The sequence below is a fragment of the Onychomys torridus genome, chromosome 4, assembly GCF_903995425.1.
Source record: "Onychomys torridus chromosome 4, mOncTor1.1, whole genome shotgun sequence".
Taxonomy (NCBI): Eukaryota; Metazoa; Chordata; class Mammalia; order Rodentia; family Cricetidae; genus Onychomys; species Onychomys torridus.
In genome coordinates, this window is record NC_050446.1 from 78,950,188 (window position 1) to 78,969,992 (window position 19,805).

At 45.5% G+C, this 19,805-nt stretch overlaps 1 protein-coding gene across 6 annotated transcripts in view; it reads right to left on the minus strand.

Moving 5' to 3' along the window:
• Kiaa1549l (KIAA1549 like) overlaps positions 1 to 19,805 on the minus strand; it is a 256,671-nt gene that overhangs the window by 51,012 nt on the left and 185,854 nt on the right. For 4 of the 6 annotated variants that reach the window (XM_036184493.1, XM_036184492.1, XM_036184490.1 and 1 more), the window contains 4 exons: positions 17,981 to 18,165; positions 10,551 to 10,678; positions 6,651 to 6,832; positions 4,609 to 4,826 (listed from right to left, as the gene is read on the minus strand). In XM_036184493.1, coding sequence (XP_036040386.1) covers positions 4,609 to 4,826; positions 6,651 to 6,832; positions 10,551 to 10,678; positions 17,981 to 18,165 — 713 coding nt within the window. The remainder of the gene's footprint in view (positions 1 to 4,608; positions 4,827 to 6,650; positions 6,833 to 10,550; positions 10,679 to 17,980; positions 18,166 to 19,805) is intronic. The other 2 variants (XM_036184491.1, XM_036184495.1) reach the window with 1 other exon arrangement.

A 19,805-nucleotide genomic window follows, 5' to 3' on the forward strand; every position in this document is an offset into this window, starting at 1 on the left:
ACTAGGCGTTGGATGGTCTTGGGGAGGTGATGATTTCTCCACCTGCTCCCTGTATAAGCATCAAACATAAAGCTGGAAACTACGGCTATTACAACAGTGTAACTGACACCCCAGAATCCCTTGCCAGGGGTACTGGTCTTTTGGATCTAATCTGTCATCAGCTGAGGATGTGCCATAGCACATCAGCTACAGAGCATTTTTGACTTCTGAGAAAAACCCCAAAGAAGGGTTACAAAGATCTCAGATAGCGGGTTTAAAAGGTAGCTGAGTATATAAATCCAGCTAGAGACAGCATCTGCCTCAGTTAGGTTGTCTGCTTTATGTCTCCACAGAGTGCACACTGTAAAATAGGGTATTTTAACTAGTTTTAGAAAAAAAAAGAACCTTGAAAACTATTTTTTGAAAGATTTGGTGATAAGTTAGCATGAGAATCTCAGCTTTGCTTCTTTTTTGCTGTTACTTTGCTGTTGTTAGAGTTGTCTTGGTCCTGCCTGGCCCACGGTCAGGACAAATCTCTCTCACCCGCCAGACCCACAGCTGCTCAGACCCAACCAAGTAAACACACAGAGATTTATATTGCTTACAAACTGTATGGCCGTGGCAGGCTTCTCGCTATCCAGTTCTTATATCTTAAATTAACCCATTTCTATTAGTCTATAAGTTGCCACGTGGCTTGTGGCTTACTGGTACCTTACATCTTGCTTGTAACAGCGGTGGCTGGCAGCGTCTCTCTGCCCCAGCCTTCCACTTCCCAGAATTCTCCTCTCTGCTTGTCCCACCTATACTTCCTGCCTGGCTACTGGCCAATCAGCATTTTATTTATACAGAGCAATATCCACAGCACTTTGCTCTGAAGGTAATGATGTCCCTGCACACCAGACAATGATTGCTTCGCTGTGCCCTGCCCTAGCTGGGTGGCTCACAGCAGAGTCTCTGAGGGTTGTGCTGTGAACAGCAATTAACAGGGAACTCCAACCTTTGACAACAGACACACAGCAGGCAGCTATGGGGAGCCATACCCCTGAGCCACAAGTTCCAAGTTCCTTCTCTTCCTGCTGGCTTCTCTACCACCCCGTCTCTTTGCATTCTGTCTCTCGTGCCTCTCCCCAGCTCCCCTAGCTCATGGCTATCTTTTTTCCCTAAGTAGCGAACACTTGAACTGTCTCTCAAACCATTCTTAGTGCTATCGGGAAAGTGGGTCATTTCTTCCATGGACACCTGCCGAGAGATAACTACATGCCTACCGCAGCAACAGTCCATCATGGAAGGTTGGGCAGCTGGCCTGAAGTTATGTTGAAGAGTCTAGACAGAGCTCCCAGGGAAAAGCTTTATTAAAAAAAAAAAAAAATCACCGAAAGTGTTGTCTCTCTAGTACCTTTCAAGCCAAGAAACCCATGAAGAGCTCCCCAAGAGCACAGTGCAAAATGAAGTTGCTTTCAGCCTCCCTGTCAAATCCATGTCTTTTCTTTCCCTCCTCCTACAGCTATCAACATGGTGACATGTGCATTGTGAACCCTGTCATGCTGTGATTTTATGTCCTCCGTTTGTCATACCAGCCAACCAAGCCTGGCAAATTAAGCCCTAACTTAGAATCCCTCTCCCCCTTCTTTTCTTTACTGAAAATACTTTATGCTGGTTTGGTTTATTTCCAGTTCCCAACTGTGTTTTGTTGCTTTCACCCAATTCTGTTAAATGATACTGTTTTTAAATTTGTTTTTCGTTTTTGAAACAAATAGCCATTCAGGCCAGGTTCTGCCCTACTCTTTCTAGCGTGTGGAACAGGAGTTTCAGCGTGCCACAAGCCAGGGGATTGCCTGGGGGAACAGACCCTGGGAAGAGGTGGTCTCGCAGTGTGGGAAGTGCTGCAGACAGGCAGGGAAGGAAGAGGTGGGCGTGACCAGCTTTGCCATCCTTAATCGCTTCGCCCACTCTGTGCCTAGTTAGCCACAGAGCTTGGAGACAGCTCTCATGCTTTGAATGTTTGCCTTTTCTATAATTCATGTTAAAATTTGGTTGCTCCTGGAGACCTCTGTCCTACTGGCTAACTTTCACAGTGCTGGAAGGTTCTATAGACATGGGGGAGGGGCAGTCATCATCGGTCTTACCCAGCTGTGAACCCTGCGAGCTGTAATAATGACTGAGCTATCAAGATATGTGCACTGGCGCAGCAGTGGCAGGGATGGTATGAGAGGAATCAAACATATTTTTATTGGATTTAAAGCCCATTCCATAAGATGGGCCCCATGCCTGGTATCATTAACTGTGCCAAAAAGCTGTGGCTGCCTAGTCCTAGCTCCTAGGAGGAGAACCTAGTACTATTATTCTTTTAAATAGACATAGTAATGTTAATCCCTGAGTTCTTTTTAAAATATTCTCATTTATTTTTGTTTTATGTGTATGAGTGTTCTACCTGTGGGTGTGTGCATCACATGCGTGCCTGGTGTCCACAGAGGCCAGAGGGCATTAGAAGCCCTGAATCTGGAGTTACAGATGAAAGTGAACAGCTGTGTGAGTACTGTGAACCAAACCCAGGTCCCCTGAAAGAGCAGCAAGTGCTCTCAACTGGTAAGCCATCTCTCCACCCCAGATCCATGAGTTATTTTTATACTCATAGATTAGTACATCACTCAGGCCTTATCAGAGAAGCTTCTCCTCAAAGACCAGCAGCTGGTCAACATGCAGAGACTAAAAAACTGTGAAGTGCTCATCTCTAAATACACATTTACAGAAGTTCCCTCACTGAGCAAGAGGAGGTGGAAAGATGGTGTAGATGTCTGTAGCAGAACAGTATTTGCTAGACATGACAGTGCAGTTACACACGGGAACTCACAGACACTGTGACTGCGTGCACAAGACCTGTACTAGATCAATCCAGCTAAAATCCCAGAATGGATGGGAGAGAGGCTCATGAAGTCCCACCCCTAGCTAATCAGAGAGGGAAAGTCACTTCTCTGCAGAGATGCAGGCTACCCATACTCCCGTAGATGGTTCCATACCCATACATATCCAGGTTGTCCTAAATGAACTCAGAAGATACTAAATTTGAAAGAGAAAAAGAGAGCACAGGAAATTCAGAGGGAAAAGTAGGGGGTGGGGATGAACTGGAAGAAAAGGAATGGAGGGTGGTTTGGATACAACTATACTATATACATGTATGAATAAGAAATAAGATATTTAATTAAAATTTATTGCTGTTTTATCAGTGTTAGGAGGTAGAAACTTTGGCCACTGATAGGTCCACAGAGTCTCATGGGGCATATCAATGATGTGGTGGTGTGAATGAGAATAGCCCCATAAGCTCATAGATTTGATTGTTTGGTCCCCAGTTGGTGGAACTGTTGGGGAAGGATGAGGAGGTGTGGCCTTGTTGGAGTGAGTGTGGTCTTGTTGGAGGCAGTGTGTCACTAGAAGTAGGTTTTGAGGTTTCAAAAGCCTATGCCAGGCCCAGACTCTTCCCTCTCTCTGCCTGCTGCCTTACAGATCATGATTTGAAGCACCCCAGCTACTGTCCTAGCATCATGCCTGTCTGCTTGCTGCCATGATGATCATGGACTAGCTCTAAAACTGAAAGCAAGCCCCCAACTAAATGCTTTCTTTCATAAGAGCTGCCTCAGTCATGGTGTCTCTTCCCAGCAGTAGAGCAGTGACTAAAACAAATGGCACCATAAAAAAGTAAGTTTAGCCTGCCTCTCGCTCTTCGTCCTTCTGCCCTCTGCCATGTGCTAACACAGCAAGACCACCTTTACCAGACTCTGGAGCCTTGGTCTTGGACTTCCTAGTTGGCAGAATGGTTAGAAAACAAACTCCTGCCAATTATAAATTGCCCGATCTCAGGTATTTTGTGACGGAAGTGAAGAACAGCTGGAGAGAAAGCAATTCCAACCACTTGGCCTTGCTCTACCTCAGTGGGCCAGACCCTGTTAGAGCTACAGCAGCTTGCAGGTTTGTGCCCCTCAGGCATATGGCCCCACTTTCTGGGTGCTTGTCTCTCTCTCTCCCCAGGCTTTAAGTTCCATATGATCAATGGTCAGGCTGTCTGGTCCGACATAAAACATGGAAGGAATGAGTGAGAAGAACATGGGACCACATGAGCATACATCATCTTGACTGCTGTCTGATACTCAACAGGGGATGCTAAATGTCAGACAACTAAACAGATCTATGAATGAATGAGACAAGCTAGCATGGAGCACTGAGCCTCCATGCGATAGGCACAGACTAAAGCTGAATGAAAAAGTGAGGCATGACATTTGCCTTCCTGCACAAGAACCACTAGCATAACTGAACAATGCAATGCCCCTTGGTCTGGAAGTTGCGTAACTAGGTAGGTGATAATTATATTTTACCCAGCTCTGAAATGGCTACAGCTTGAAAATATCATTAAGCTAAAGGACAACTGGAGTTGTTTGCCCAAGAATTTTTTTTTTTAACTGCTTCAATTTGACTCTCTTTCAGACTCATTATTGAGCACATGCTTGTGGGGCCCAGATCAAAAGCCTACAAAGATCAAAGTCCCAAGGTAAGATCAAGGGAGCATGGGTATAGTGCCCAAGGTGTCCTCTGCCCTTACTCCACGTGTGACATGAGGACAGAAAGTACATCATCTACCTGTTTTTAGACTCCGCGAAGGGAGCACACGCTTCTGGGTCTGGGTCCAAAACAGGCTCCATCTCCTTTGGGGCCTTCTCATACACCTTCTTCCTTTCTGTCAGACCTTTGCTCGTTCCCACTGGGGGGAAGTCGTAATACCCTTTCCTCTTAGCTTTCAGGCGCAGTTTGTTCCGATAGTGTTCGATGTCTGATTTCTGCTTCAGAGCCTTGTTCACCTTGGAGGAAAGAGAGAGAGAGAGAAGGGAGTCTCAGGTCCACTCCTGACTCAGCATGGCAACAGACCAGAAGCTCTTCCTACAAGGTCAGCTGATCAAAAAGACCAGAGGGGAAGCTTAGGAGAGCTTTTCTGGGAATTGGGACCTGACAGTAAAAGTCCCTCGTCTATCACCCTCCCGTGAAATGGATCTGGCACTCACTGAATTATCTTACATCCTTGCTTCCCACATCTGTCCTGACTGTTGACATCCTATATCTGACTGTATCCCCTCAGTGAAGAGTCTTGGCTGTGTTTGTCCTTACTCTGCCTTTACTTCTGGTTCCTGGGTATGGGAGCCCAGTGGCCTGGCTAATTCTCGGTGCCCCGAGACCAGCTCTAGTCCTGAATAACCTTATGGCTTCCTATGTCCACTTAGCTGGGGCTCTCTGGATGAGTCTCGAAGTGGATTGGGATGGATGTGGTGGGGAAGCAGAACAAATGCTCTACTCCATGTGATCCATTTGCCCAGGAGAGGTATTTCTGTAAACCCATGACTTTTTGAGAGTGAGATAGCTATGAAAGTTTGTGTGGCTGAATGTCCTGTTTTCTTTAAAATAACCTTTAAAAGAATTCCCTGTAATTCATAAAGGAGAAATTTATGACTTTGTGTTATGCTTTTCCCCCTCTACATGTAAATCAGCCACCCCTAAGGGAAGGGAAGGAGAAGAGTTATATTGCAGTCTATGCCAAGTTCTTCGAGACAGCAAATTAGAGAGAGGTACCAGCAAGGCCAGTTCCTTTAACTGCCCAAATGTGGCATGAATCCATTTCTGAATGAGGGTTCTCATGTGCTCTCCTTATGTGACAGGGAGCTGGGCCTGGAGGAAAGGGATCTGTCCTAATTTCAGAGTCTGTTTGTATGACGTTCATATCATCAGGCTGGGACAGGTATGGTGTCCATAATGAAAGCCTTAGCCAGGTAAATGGTCCTAATCAAAGGCAGTTAACAGTGCCCTAGTGCCGACTCCTGTGGCTTGTGTGTGAGCAGGGGGAGGGGACATAGAACTGTGCTCCAGGAAAGATCACAGAGCTAAGGGACAGAAAGGACCCAATGTGACTGATGACCTCTTCCTCATTGATGAGTGAATAGTAGTAAAATATCTCATAGATGTGACAGATGTCTTAAAATCTTATCACAGATTCAACTAGATTGATTGACCAGTGTGCCCCAGGATCCAACTATCTCTGTTCCCCAGTGCTAAAATTACAGATGCACACTGGTGTGCCCCACTTTCACATGGGTGCTGATCCCAGGTTTTTGTGGCAAGCACTTTACCAATTCAGCCAGCTCCCCAGGAAAGTTGATTGACATTGACACCACCTAGAAAGCAACCACAGGGCTATTTCAAGCTTGCTAACAGAAATCAATGTCCTTTCAGAGTCTCTGGAGGCCAGCTCCCTGCCCAGATGACAGTATGTTCTCCTCTTCCCTCCCAGTTCACCTTCCTCCTATTACCCCAACAACATGGATCCTAATGGGAGCTGAAATGTATAGCAAGGCTGCAGACTATACTCAGGAGGGGTTGGGGGAAAGGAGGCCTTCTGATATCTGCTTTTCTAATCACAGGGTTTTAAAGATTTGCTCTGAACTTTCATGGCAGGTAGAAAATGCTATGAACAAACTCACTCTGGATGATCTGTATTTCACATCACTGAGGCTTGGTGCATGCAGAGGTACAAATGGCCTCTACAGCCCGAGGTCACTGGACACAAGCTACACTCCACATGCTAAGGGATCACTGAGGGTCCAGCTGGACTCTCCACCCAGGTTACGGGTGCTTACCTCTCCATTGAGTGCCACTGAGGACTCCTGGCCCCTGTCTGAGGCAGGGGCCACTGCAGGCAGAGCTGAAGGTGTGATAGCGATGAGCTGCACAGATCCGGAAGACGTGTCAAAGGGATCTGCTGCCGCCTTGCCCGCGCTGTCGAAGAGACCTGCTCCCTCCTCTTCATCACTTGCAATCGCTAAAGCCAGGCGAAACACATGGGTTTTAAGATGTAGGGAACTGCAGGGTTGAAATGTGAGGCATCTCAAAATGCAGAGACAAGAGTATGTGCTTCTTCCCATGGCCGGATTCTGCCCATGGCTTACCCTTCAATGTAAGGCTTGTACTATTTATGCAGTCCTTGTATTATCAGTAGGTGGGAAAGAACTTTAAAGGTTGTACTTAACAGAAAGAAAAACACTCTTTCAAAACGGGGACAGAACACATTTGAAAATAATAAAAAGCAAATTTGTTCTCTACACTTCTAGAAACAAGAAAAGTGAATTTGGCCAAACTGCACCTCTGTCCTTCAGTCTGGCCACTGCCAGAGTAACGGCCTTCCCTGGTCTCTGCTGACAAAGCTATCACGTTCTGTACTATGTGAAGCGACAAGTTTCCCAGGTCAAGTAGCCACACGTACAGCTTCAGTGGCTCTTTTTTTTTCTTCTCAAGGCTGTTTCTCAAACAACTTTTCTTTTTCATTCTTTTACTTGTCTATAACAAAAGAAAGCTATGAAATAACCACCAGAGAGACTAACTCACAGCAACAGACAACTCCTCTAATTACATGGACTCATTGCCTCCTACACACTGGTAAATTAATTCTCCCATCTGACAATCCATTCTGCTGTGACGGCTGCAAAACACAAGTTGGCTTTGTGCTCCCATAACGGAGCTGACAGAAGTTGCTTCAAGTCCAGCCACAGCAAGCTGATTTACTTGTTTTTAAATCATATTCTCATGAAGTAGTATAAGAATGACAGCTTATTGAGCGGGCTCAGAAGATAAATTGGGCCTGTTAAAGCAACTGAACTAGTAGGCAGTTTGGAAGCAAAATAGGTATTACATAAAATATGAATGTAACCGAAGAATGTCCATCTACTATTTCCTCCTACCTGTTCAAGAGACTTGATATATTATTTAAATTATTGAGAAATATAGCATGTAGATCATTCTGTCAATTAAAATCACAGAAGATCTGTCAAATTAAACCAAGAAGTAGTTATTTTATAATATAGCTAAAACAACTTATAATCTAACAATGGGTCATAAGTAGACATTTTAGAAGTTTCATGGATTGGTTTGCAAATTCCAGGTCACCATCAGCCAACGACAGAGAGGAGCTTCTATCAGAAGGGTCACTAGATGCACATGTATTTTTAGAGGGTAATTTTACTACATCATATATGCTCGGCCACCATCAGCATCCACTTCCTGGTCCTACTGCAAAGGCCTTTCATAGCAGCAGGTTTCCAAGATGCTCACATTCTCACCACCTGATACTACTACCTACAGTGACAGCATTGACCTTTGTAACTGAATGAGAAATGGTGGTTACATTAACAATGCATTGTATCCAAGCCTTGGTTAGAAAATAACATGATGGCTTCTACCTAGTTCTCTCTTGGGTCACGTATTCTAGAAAAAACATTGACTATGTTCTGAGGCTATTCAAGCAGCCCTATGGAAAGGTATGGTAGCTTTCCATCAGTAGACACATGAATGAGCCATTGGTTTGTCACTACAGCCCAAGACAATGTGACTGTGATTTTATCCTAGACCCCAGGTCAGAACAACCTTGCCAGCCGCTAGTAAGTTTCTGACCCACAGACATGCAAAATGATAATGCAGACTACCATTTTAGGTCTCCAGTTTATGGGTTACTCAAATAGCTTCAGGAAGTCCCTGAAACTAACTGGATTCACTAGGCTCCTCCCTCCCAAAAGTAAACAATAAAGGCTACGGAGAGTCACTCTCACACAAGCCAAGCTGCAAAGAAGACTCAAAGACCAGACCAGCTGCCTGGAAGAAGCAGAAACCAGCTGAGCCGCCTGGTAGTTTGAGTCACTTGGAAGAGATAGGCTCCAACCTGTTGAGCTGCTTGCAGGCTGTGCAGTGTGTTCCAGGTCCCCTGCTCCGTGAACTGCCACCCATGCTGTAGTGGGCTTTGGTGATGCAGCTGTCTTTGAGTCATTTCTGCTCCTATAAGTAACCCCCCACCCATATTCCTGTAAGTAACCCCCCCCTTTAAATATTGCATTTGGCTTAGAAGGTCAAGTACTCTACTTGTTAAGAAAAGCATCTTACTTGTTTGTTTTTATTTATTTATTGAGCGAGGTATCCTTGAACTTATGGCAATCCTCCTGCTGGGGTTACAGGCATGAGCCACCACACCTGCCATCAAGCTGTTTTTTCTTTTGTTTCTTTCAAAATCCTACCTGTTACACCCAACCTTTTCACTTATATTTAAACATCTTTATGAAATAGGCTCTAAAATGATCTTGCAGCTAGGCTAATTAACAAGGCCATGGGACCACAAAGACCTATGCCGGCCATTTTGCTGGAAGAACAGTGTGTTTTCCTTTTCAAGTTCATATGTTCACCAGAGAACAAGAGTAGAAGCCACGGATGCAATAAGCCTGGCAGAAAACAAGAAGAGTCTGTACATTAACGTTTGTTAATTAACCTTAGTTACTCTGGCACTAGATTAGACACTAAACCATAAGGCAAGGTGTTTGAACACACGAAGCACTCAATTCTTTTTGTGCCCTGGACAGGCGATGAAATGCTCCTCTGTTTTCTCCACAGTTCCACTCAGTGTTGACTTCTTCCTTCCTCTGCTCCATCTCTGGAGCCAATCAAATATATTCTATATCAACAATTCTCTTGTTTAACTCTTACTTTAGGAGTGAAACAGAACATTTAAGTAGCCTAGGAGAATCAGTCAGACAGCTTAATTAATAATGAGGGCTGAACCTGGGGTAATGCAAGCATTCTGCCACTGTGATGTTTAATTTTGAAGCAGGGTCTCTCTTAGTCATACAGGTCAGCCTCAAACGTTTGATCCTTCTGCTTCAGGCTTCTAAGCAGCTGGGATTACAGCTGGATACAGCAGCATGCCCAGCAAGGCTGACTTGGTTTTTTGTTTGTTTGTTTGTTTGTTTGGTTTGGTTTGGTTTTTTTGTTTTTTTTTTTTTTTGTTTTTGTTTTTGTTTTTTGTTTTTTGTTTTTGTTTTTGACACAGGGTTTCTCTGTGTAGCTTTGGAGCCTTTCCTGGATCTCACTCTGTAGACCAGGCTGGCCTCGAACTCACAGAGATCCTCCTGGCTCTGCCTTCTGAGTGCTGGGATCAAAGGCGTGTGCTACCACTCCCCAGCTTGGCTGACTTGTTTTTTATTATAATATATTTTTTTTAAATGGCAGATCTGTTAGTTAAACTTTCAGTATCTGGACTCACAGGTACATGATGAACCCCTGGAACTTGTTAAGGGATTAAGGGCAAGAAGTTGGAGAAAAACCTCCAAAATGGGCAGTATTTTGGAGACCTGTCAGTTTGTTGGACTTGGCCTTGGAAATCATGTCCTTTCACCCAAGAATAGGAAAAAAGCTCTAAGCAAGCATCACTTTGTTCTAAAGAGATTTTTTTTCCTCAGGAAGTGTGCTCTTCTTTACAAATATAGGGACGAGGAAGTGAGGATTGATTCAGGTAGAAGGAGACAGAAGCCACTGACAGTTCACAGCAGTCTCCAGGCCTCATGGGGCAGAACAGAGAGGCCTGGGGTAAGCACGTGGTAGGTGTAAATGTGTACATATGTGTGCAAACATGCGTGCGTGCATGCGTGTGTGTGTGTGTGTGTGTGTGTGTGTGTATACACACGGGAGGGGTTGGAGGGGTACTTGGTGGGGAGGCTTCTCACCGTTTCTCTTCCTGGCCTCCTCCTTTGTCACTTTCGACTGTGACATTGCATTCTGGGGCGAGCGCCTCTCTGAGCTGGGCTTCCCTGATTCGTTGCTGATGACAGAGCCATTCTCACTGGGCGACCTGCTGAAGGTAACCATAGCAACAAGGGAGACAGTAAGTTTCGGCTGGAACAGCCTCCTCTCAAGGTTATTTTATTTGCACAGTTAATGTCTACAGCCTTTCATTCCCGTTTCAGTGGCAAAGAAGTGATGACACAAGAGACAAAAGAAACAACCACCACCCACACTCACCCACACTTGCTCACTGGTGAGGTGGCCGGCTGTTCTGAAGTGCATTTACTGTTCTGGGCTCTCTAGACAAGTTCAGTGAGCCAGCTCTCAGTCCCAGCTCTGTTTCATTAATCCGTCACCTATCTCGGTGACTGTGGAGATAGTAGTGACACTGTGTGACACGCCCTCCCTTCACACGGCTCTCTGGATGCTGAATGTTTGAGTCACATGAGCATCTTCGGCCACGCATAAACATGGTTCTCTTGGGCTGTTTGCCATAGCACAGACACACATGACTACTACAGATTAAGTCTTCCCGTTATGGGGTCTTCACTCTACAAGCTGGCCACACTTGCACACTCTTGACTAGTTACTACTTGTATTTTGAAGCACTTATTTGAGCTGCCCATTCCTCCAGGAAAAACCTTTTGTTGCTTTTTCTGTGCAGAGCCCTGTGCCAGATGCACGAGTCTATTGACAGCTGAGGGCAAACAGCTGGGGGACCTACTATGTGCCAGGGACTATGTTAAGTGCCTCCAAACCTGGTCACTGGTCATAATGATCCCTGACTTGGAGATGGCCCACCTTGGTCAGAAAGCAAGGAATGTGAGAGTTATGGAGGCCGAGAGTGGTGTCCAGGGCTGAGCGAGGCAGTGACAAGCCCCCCTCCCCCAGCACACCCTCGCTTCAATGTCTCAGTCATCCTTCTTGCTCAGATGGGAGCGTGTCCTAGGACCTTCATCCTCCTTGGGCAATGGTATTCTCCCTCCAGAGCTCTGGGAAAATGGGCTCTGGAGACTGTGCTCAGGAGGTGTGCGCTCCCTCAGGCCTCACAGCCCACCTGGGGTAGACTAAGCAAAAGTACTACTGGAAGATGACCAGGGGACAAACACCTAGAGATCTCTTGTTCCTCTACCGTCAGCTGTCCCCATTTAGAAACATAGCCCACTAATGGCCGCAATGGAAAACCGCCTGGACTCAATGCCTTGATGGCTGGGGGGAGCTGTGTATTCCAGCACACCCTTATCCCTCTCTCTTCCTCTTCCACGGCCTGTGTGATTTAGATGCTCGGTTCTGTGCATGTGACACCTGTGCTGGTTAGTCCTATGTCGAATTGACACACAAACTAGTTATCTGAAAGGAGGGAACCTCAATTGAGAAAATGCCTCCCTAAGATCTGGCTGTAGAGCATTTTCTTAATTAGTGATCGATGGGGGAGGGCCCAGCCCACTGTGGGTGATGCCATCCCTGGGCTGGTGGTCCTGGCTTCTATAAGAAAGCAGGCTGAGCAAGTCAGGGGAAGCAGGCCAGCAAGCAGCATCCCTCCACGGCCGCTGCCTCTAAGTTTCTGCCCTGCTTGAGTTCTTGTCCTGACTTCCTGCTATGACGAACAGCAGTGTGGAGGTGTAAGCCAAATAAACCCTTTCTTGCTTTTTTGGCTATGGTGTTTCATCGAAGCCACAGAAACCCTAACTGAGACAGAACTCTACAAGTCACCAATAGTGAAGGTTAGGATGTCTGGGATGAGGCAGCACCTACCAAGTATGTTCTACAGCACACAAGAACTAGACACTTAGACACGGGGCTTGGGAAACGTTTTCTGCCTTCCATCTTTGGCTACCTCTAACTGCGGTCAGAAAGAGAGAGAGAGAGAGAGAGAGAGAGAGAGAGAGAGAGAGAGAGAACCTAACAGCTATTTGACCGCTGAATGCTGATTGTAGGAGAAGGCACACACACACACACACACACACACACACACACACACACACACAGACAGAGAGACAGAGACAGAGAGACAAAAGAGGAGACATATGCCCTTGAATTGTTTTCAGAATCTGAGAGCTAACAGCACCTACTCTCCAGTGGTTTTATTGAATAAAAAGATTTTCATTTAACTCGGGAGGGTGAAGGAGGGGAGGGGAGGGGAAAGTGTTTTGTGGTCTATTTTACATTTGTAAGCTGCTTAGTGATTTTTGTAACATTTCCCCATCCCTTTCCCCATTTGATCCTGAAAGAATCTTCTGATGTTTCTCTCACTCTGAGGAGAGATGTCAGCAAGCACATTTCTGTGGAGAAAAATCCAATCTGCTTTATTCTTTGTTTCTGTCTCTATACCTCTGTTTTCAGTGAGTATCAACTCCAAACTCCTAGTCAAAAAAAAAAAAAAAAAAAGTGTATGTGTGCACATGACACTAATAATAGTGCCTTTGAAAGCAAATACATGTCAGCTGTGATATTGAGATTTAAGGTTACAGAACTCAACGGTCCCTTTTCTAGAACTGCGGGCAGATGTGGAACTTGTGTGGGTTCTAACCAATTCCTAAACAGTATGGCTCATCACAAATGTAAGAGTCCTTTTCAAATGGCTGGTCCTATGAGGTTGACTAACCATCAACCTTGGTCTGGCCCATTAATCCCAGCCACAGACGAACAAAATAACATCACCAAGTCCCCAGACAGTGGGAAAGGGACTGGAACACCTATCAGGTAGCCCAGAAATGACAGAATGCTCAGTCTTCTGTTTTTAAAGAATCTTTAAAAATTTAAGAACATCAATAATTATTAAATCATTGGTTTTCATTTGCAAAATTTGGGGGGTTCATCTAGCAGACCCATTCTGGGAGGGCCTACAGTCAGTCCACAGGTAGCCAGAATGAGGGAACTGATGTGGCAAGATGGGAACACCAGAAACCTAATTCATAATGGGTTTGCTCTTAGATTTGGTACTTAAAATGGAGCTGGGGGGAAAGGCTCAGTTGGCAAGGTACCTGCCATGAAGCAAGAGAACCTGAGTTTGGTGGTGCATATCTATAACTCGAGTGCAGGGGCAGAGACACACACAGCCCTAGGGCTGGATGGCCAACTAATCTACCCCATTGGTAAGTACTGGGTTCAGTGAAAAAAACAGGAGTAGAAGGAGGAGGAGAGCCATAGAAGAAGACACTTGACATTGACCTTTGGCCTCCACATGAATGTGGATGCATGCAGACACTCAGACATGCATACACTATACATGAACACACAATCTCCACAAACGATCTTAGACTTTCATGATCAGACATACATGAACAGAGATGAGATTCATGTGACAGCCTGGACAAAGATATAGCCAGGCCTTAGTAAAATTACACTTTTATGATGAAATAATGAAGCAGATGGAGAAATCATGCCGCAGTGTAGAAATGCTCCCTTTCTCTCTATTTCATAAGCTAACATTTCTTAATTATTAAAAAATGGGAATACATAATTGAACTTAATTACCAAGAGGTGACTCCTTGCTAACTCAAGAAGTACTTGTTTTTAAACAAATTTCAAAAATCAATCCCTACAGGACTTAAATGACTCAATTTGAATAGGTAGGAAAGAATTTGTATTCTTCCTAGAAGTGCTACATCAATATCTTAATTTAGTAATTCTTCCTTTCCAGTTTCTTGTAAAGGGGTGAGAAGTTGTCAACACGACTTCATTGTGCTTGGCAAGGATCAGCATGAGAATGATGCTCTAAGTCACAAAGGGATGAGTCCTCTCGATGCACCATCTGTCTGCATGTGCTCTGACTCTGCTTGCCTTGCTCTCCTATGCCTGGTAGACCACTGCAGTACCTGTCCCAACTTTGTTCACACCTCCGTGCAAGCAAACTTTGGGAAGTCTTCCACAGTGTTGCAGAACTTGACCACATGATTTGGTTGGTCAACAGGAAGGAAAGGAGCATGACAGAAGCAGAGACTTGAGCAGCATTTGTGTTGGGGGCTGTTTTACTCGCTGCCCTTGGACCCTCGAAACCCCCTTGTGAAAAAGCCTGCTGGAACTAGCCTGCTGAAACATGAGCCCATGTGGAGAGAGGACTAGTGTCCTGGACCACCCCAGACAAGGCTGCAGGCAACAAAGCCTCGTTGACTCAGTTTCTATCACCTGATGGATGTGCTGGTAATTCCAGATAACATCAGCTGGCGTGAACCAGAAGAACCTTCCAGCAGAACTCAAGCTACTGACCCACCCAAATTATAAGCTGGATGAACAGCAGTTTATTTTAAGCATTGGAGTTTTGGGGTGCTTTTTTATGGGGCTATAGATGACTAATTCATGCCTTCAACTTTATTTTCCACATAAGGTGAAATCCACCGCTCTGCTCTTCACTTCCTTTTGAGGTACCAAGAGCTTCTAGAATAAAACAGAACTTCATTGCTTGACTTCATGCAGTTTTTTTCTATGAGCAAAGCTCTTTGAAGCAATTGAGGATGGTGGCTGACGTTAACGTCAGACCTCCACATGCACATGCATGCACACCCACACCTGTGCCTACACATGTATGAACACTCATACACACACTTGCACACCACCTACACATGGAAACGGAAAAAGAAAAAAGAGAAAGAAAAATAACCAGAGCTCTTTGACTGGCATTAAGACTGTAAAAACGAGTCAGGGGGGAGTCTGCCCCCAAGACTCTTGAGACACGGAGATTAATGATCCCCATGGGTCCCTTCTCCCCAATTACTTTGTCTCTTGGCTCCTTGCCTTGTCCTACCCTTGTTTGCATCTCCTCTCTGCTTCGGGGACTGGCTCATTGCCTGCCTCTCTCTGCACTGCGGTGCTTCCAAGGCTTCGTTCCTGGACCTCTTCCTTGGTCTGTCTCTCCCTCCTAGACGAATCTTTCCTGGCTCGTAGGAAAACAACTCCACCGAGTCTCCAGACTCACACGGTTAATGACTCTCAGCCCTCTCATCTGTGCGCCCACTGGTGACAGATCAGCTGCTCTCCTTCCAGCCCTCACTACCACAAACGCATGGCAAACGCTCTTCACTCATTTCCAAATCCTATGGCAGCCTGTCACCGGCTTCCTTCACAGTGTTTCTTAACAGTCCAGCTGCTCCCCATGGATGGTGATCACCATCCATGCCACTGTCTCCTAGCTGTGCCTCCCAAGGTTTCCTTTTCCCATGAACCCCTGGTCTGGTTTCCACACAGAGCCAACCTTTAAACCATCACAGCACGCCATTCCTCTTTTCAAGCCCCTCCCCGACTCCATGACTTCTGATCTTCATTTGCACTACACATCCCTGTCTGACTTTGGTCTCTAATACCTGACACACCAGCCACAGGCAGCTGCCCTGATTCATCTGACACTGTTCCCTTCCGAGTACACACCAGCCTTCTGGACCATATCGCTTTGCTTCAGGCATGCCAAGAACTCCCCGCCTCTGGACTTTGCACATACTGCTCCTTCTGCTTGGGACTTTCCTGCTCTAGCAAGCCTCGCCATGGCTGACATATCATTTCAATGGTATCTTTTCCTAATGACACTAATCAGTAAGGTCTTCCCTGATTTTCTGTCTAAAACAGCCCCTCCCCCCGCACTCTCTCTCTCCACTCCACTCCAGATGGTAACTTCCACATGAATAGAAAGTTTGTCTTGTTCCCTGGGATAGCTCCAGAGCTTGGTGGACAGCAAATAGGCAATACATCTCTGTTAAATAAAGAGAATGAGAAGAGATGGATGCAGGGAAGAGGAAGTGTTTCTAGCTTCCACAGTGCTTTAAAGCAAGGGAAAATGGGTTGCTAAGGAATGTTACTTTAGCTAACAAATGGGGCCTGCCCCTGGCCTCTTTACATGGCCGTTCCAAACACTTTGCAATGAATCTCCCAGCCTCTAGCCTAATCTATCTATTCTTCCTGTCTATCATCTGTGTCACCTTGAGAACGGTTCTAAAGTACAGGCTGGATGCCCCTGCTCCTTGGAAGAGTTCTCAGTAGCTTCTCATGGCCTGTAGAATCAGGTCAGTCTCCCGAGCCATTCAAAATCTGAATCCATCTTCTGTTCTCATATTTTACTGTGTCCTAACCACTGTGAAGGCTGAATTTCAGGGAAACGCTGTGTGCAGAAGCCCAGACTCACCTCATTTCTCTCCCCACAATCAGACGATGCCATTACCCATCCTACCTATTCTGACCCTTCACCTTTGGAGGTTCAGTGGGAAGGCCTGCTGTGTGACCAATGCCTGAATGGTACCGTGGGTCTCTGTCGTCTCTGCTCTCTGCCACTGTGCTTTCCTCAGACCCCACTGTGGGTACCTTGAATTGTCATGCTTGCTCTTCCATCATTAATCTCCATCCCAGGATTCTTGGGTGGCAAAAATCAACCCGACACACAGTCCTTCAATGCCAGTCAAAGAGCTCTGGTTATTTTTCCTTTTTATTTCTTCTTTTTCCATTTTTATGTTTATGAGTGTTCAAATGTGTGTAGGCACAGGTGTGGGTGTACATGTGTATGTGGAGGTCTGAAGTTAACATCAGCCACCGTCCTCTGTTTTACCCTTGTATAAGGTATGCTACTTTTGTTTATGTTGCATTTGTTTAGCTCTGTGAAGCTGTGCTACTTACTGTGCCTGTGTCAAACACCTGGTGGTGTAATAGAGCTGAACAGCCAGTGTCGATGAGGAGAAAGGATAGGCATGGCTGGCAGGCAGAGAGAATACATAGAAGGAGAAATCTGGGAGCCAGAAAAAAGGAGGAGCCAGAGAAGGAAGAGGACTCCAGGGGCCAGCCAGCTACACAGCAAGCCACAGAGTAAGAGTACAATTTACAGAAGTAAGAGAACAGGAAAAGCTCAGAGGCAAAAGGTAGACAGGATAATTTAAGTTAAGAAAAGCTGGCAAGAAACAAGCCAAGCTAAGGCTGGGCATTTATAATTATGAATAAGCTTCCATGTGTGATTTATTTGGGAGCAGGGTGTTAGGCCCCCAAATAACTATCCTCAATTGTTTCAAAGAGGTTTGCTCATAGCAAAAGCTCAGTGTGTGATTCTGACTGAAAGCAGTGTCTTTAGGAGACATTGCTGGTAAAACGCAACTATTATGAGTCAAAGGCACCTATTTTAAGAGGTGTTAACAATGTGACGTCAGAGCCAAATTTGTTATCATAAATAGAAGAGCTACCTCTCCAGTGTTGTGGCTGATCAACCAAGAGTTCTCACAAAGGTGGCTTGTGTGGAGCAGGCATTATGATCCCTATCTTCTCTCTTACTCTCCTTTTCAATATTCAAAGTGAGCGTGGGAGGGGGGGTTAAAGTGAGCAATGGCACTCATTTGAGGACCCACAGCTCTCGCCCTCAGTTATTCCTCTTGCTGACAAGGAGGTGAAGCTGGCCCATGCCTACCTCTTTCTGGTTTCAGTGGACTTAGCCGTCTTGATGGTGCTCCCATCCTGAGCTGTTTCTCGTTCCTGAGGAGTATCTCTGACAGGCATGGGGAGGACCGCCGTTTCCTGTGTCACGGGGATGACCTCCTCATCTGCCCCTTGCTGGCCCAGATGCTGCTTGGCGTAGTCAAAGCCTTGCACGGGCTGTGAGGAGGAAAAAAGTTCGAAGTCATACTTCTAGAGAAGTGTCCCCAGTGACAGCTTTGAGAAGAGACAGACAGTAAAATATATGTGATAGGGCCGACCATCTTGTCTGAACATTGTTTGCTGTGCGTGGCCTGATTTCTGCCTGAGAACATGGGCTCATCTGTGAATGATGAGAAGTCTCCAGTAGCTAAGATTTCCCATGAACCCAGTGATGAGACAAGATGGCTTGGTTCCATCTTCACGCTATGCCTACTGCTCTCTATTTGATCCCTCATCCTTCACACTTTTTATCCACTGGATACTTCTGATGTCTGGGTCACTTATGTGAAAACAGAGACATTAAGAAATGACAGCTTACAAGGTAGACATTGTTAGTAAGTTAATCATTAAAATAATCTACACAAGTATTTGGTATGGTACCCAAAGCATTCATTTCTCTTTTTGAAAGATGAAAGCAAGGTAAACATTAGCCTTCATGTTATAGGAAAAAAATACAAAAGCTCAGAGAGAGTCAGTGAGTGCCCAAGAGAACACAGCTACGTGATAAAAACTGAAGCCTAGGTCCTTGTTTTTCTGACTCTCAGGACAATGGGATTAACCTTCTGAAAGTTGCCTAACATCGATCAGTTGCCCATCTGACACACATTGGTAACTTCTAACCTCAATAATACAATATCACTCTAGTGAGTTTCTTACACTTACCAAATCAAAATAATAATTTCTACACTGGCGATGTATAGTTCAGTGGTAGAGCACTTTCCTTCCATGTACAAGGGACTAGATTCAATCCCTAGAACTGCCACCATCATCACTAGTAGTAGTAGTAATATCCAACAATTTTTAAAGGCAGACAGTTAGATTACTTTTAAGACAAAAGTACATGAAGCAATACAAGTCAATTTGTATGTGACATTTATTGTAGACCTGGCAGAGCATAAGGCAATTTGTATACCTTAATTTACTTAATCTTTACAGCTGCCTACCCATAAACAGTGCTACTATCCCCATTTGACAGATGGGACACTTGAGGCACAAAGAGGTACTACAACTGTGCTGAGAGCATATAGGTAGTATGTGAGAAAGAGGAAAACAGTGGCTGTTCCTAGGGGAAGAGAGGCCTGTCCCAAACAGTTTGTACTAGCCACTGCAAGCCAGCCCTACCCTGCACCTGGGTGGCTCTAGCGATTTTCTCCTAAAGATGCCTGTTCCCACTACGTTCTCTTTATATGAAGGGAGAGCTGGCTGCGAATTCATTGACAAAGAATAAAGAGGGGGTGAGAAGGAAGAAAGGAGGTAAGGAAAGCCACGATACCATGTTCTCAGAGCTCTCCCTGCAGAAACCTCGCTGACAATAGCAACAGGGTGTGTCTGTGTGCCTTGTCTTGGAAGAGGGTGTACAATCCTCACTGACCTTCTTTGCTTAACATGTGAAGTATGTTACTGAGTCTTAGGACGGGTCCCCAGGATCTCCTCTGGCTCTGCAGTGTGCATTCTAAGGATGCAGCAATGTCCCTGAGGCTGTCTGCCCTGGCTACCGATTGGTGGCCATGGCTAATTTCCTTACTGTGCCTTGCCCCTTGGCATTCATTGAATTCTGCTCACACTTGCCATGCAGCAGCCTCTCAAGCACTGCAGTG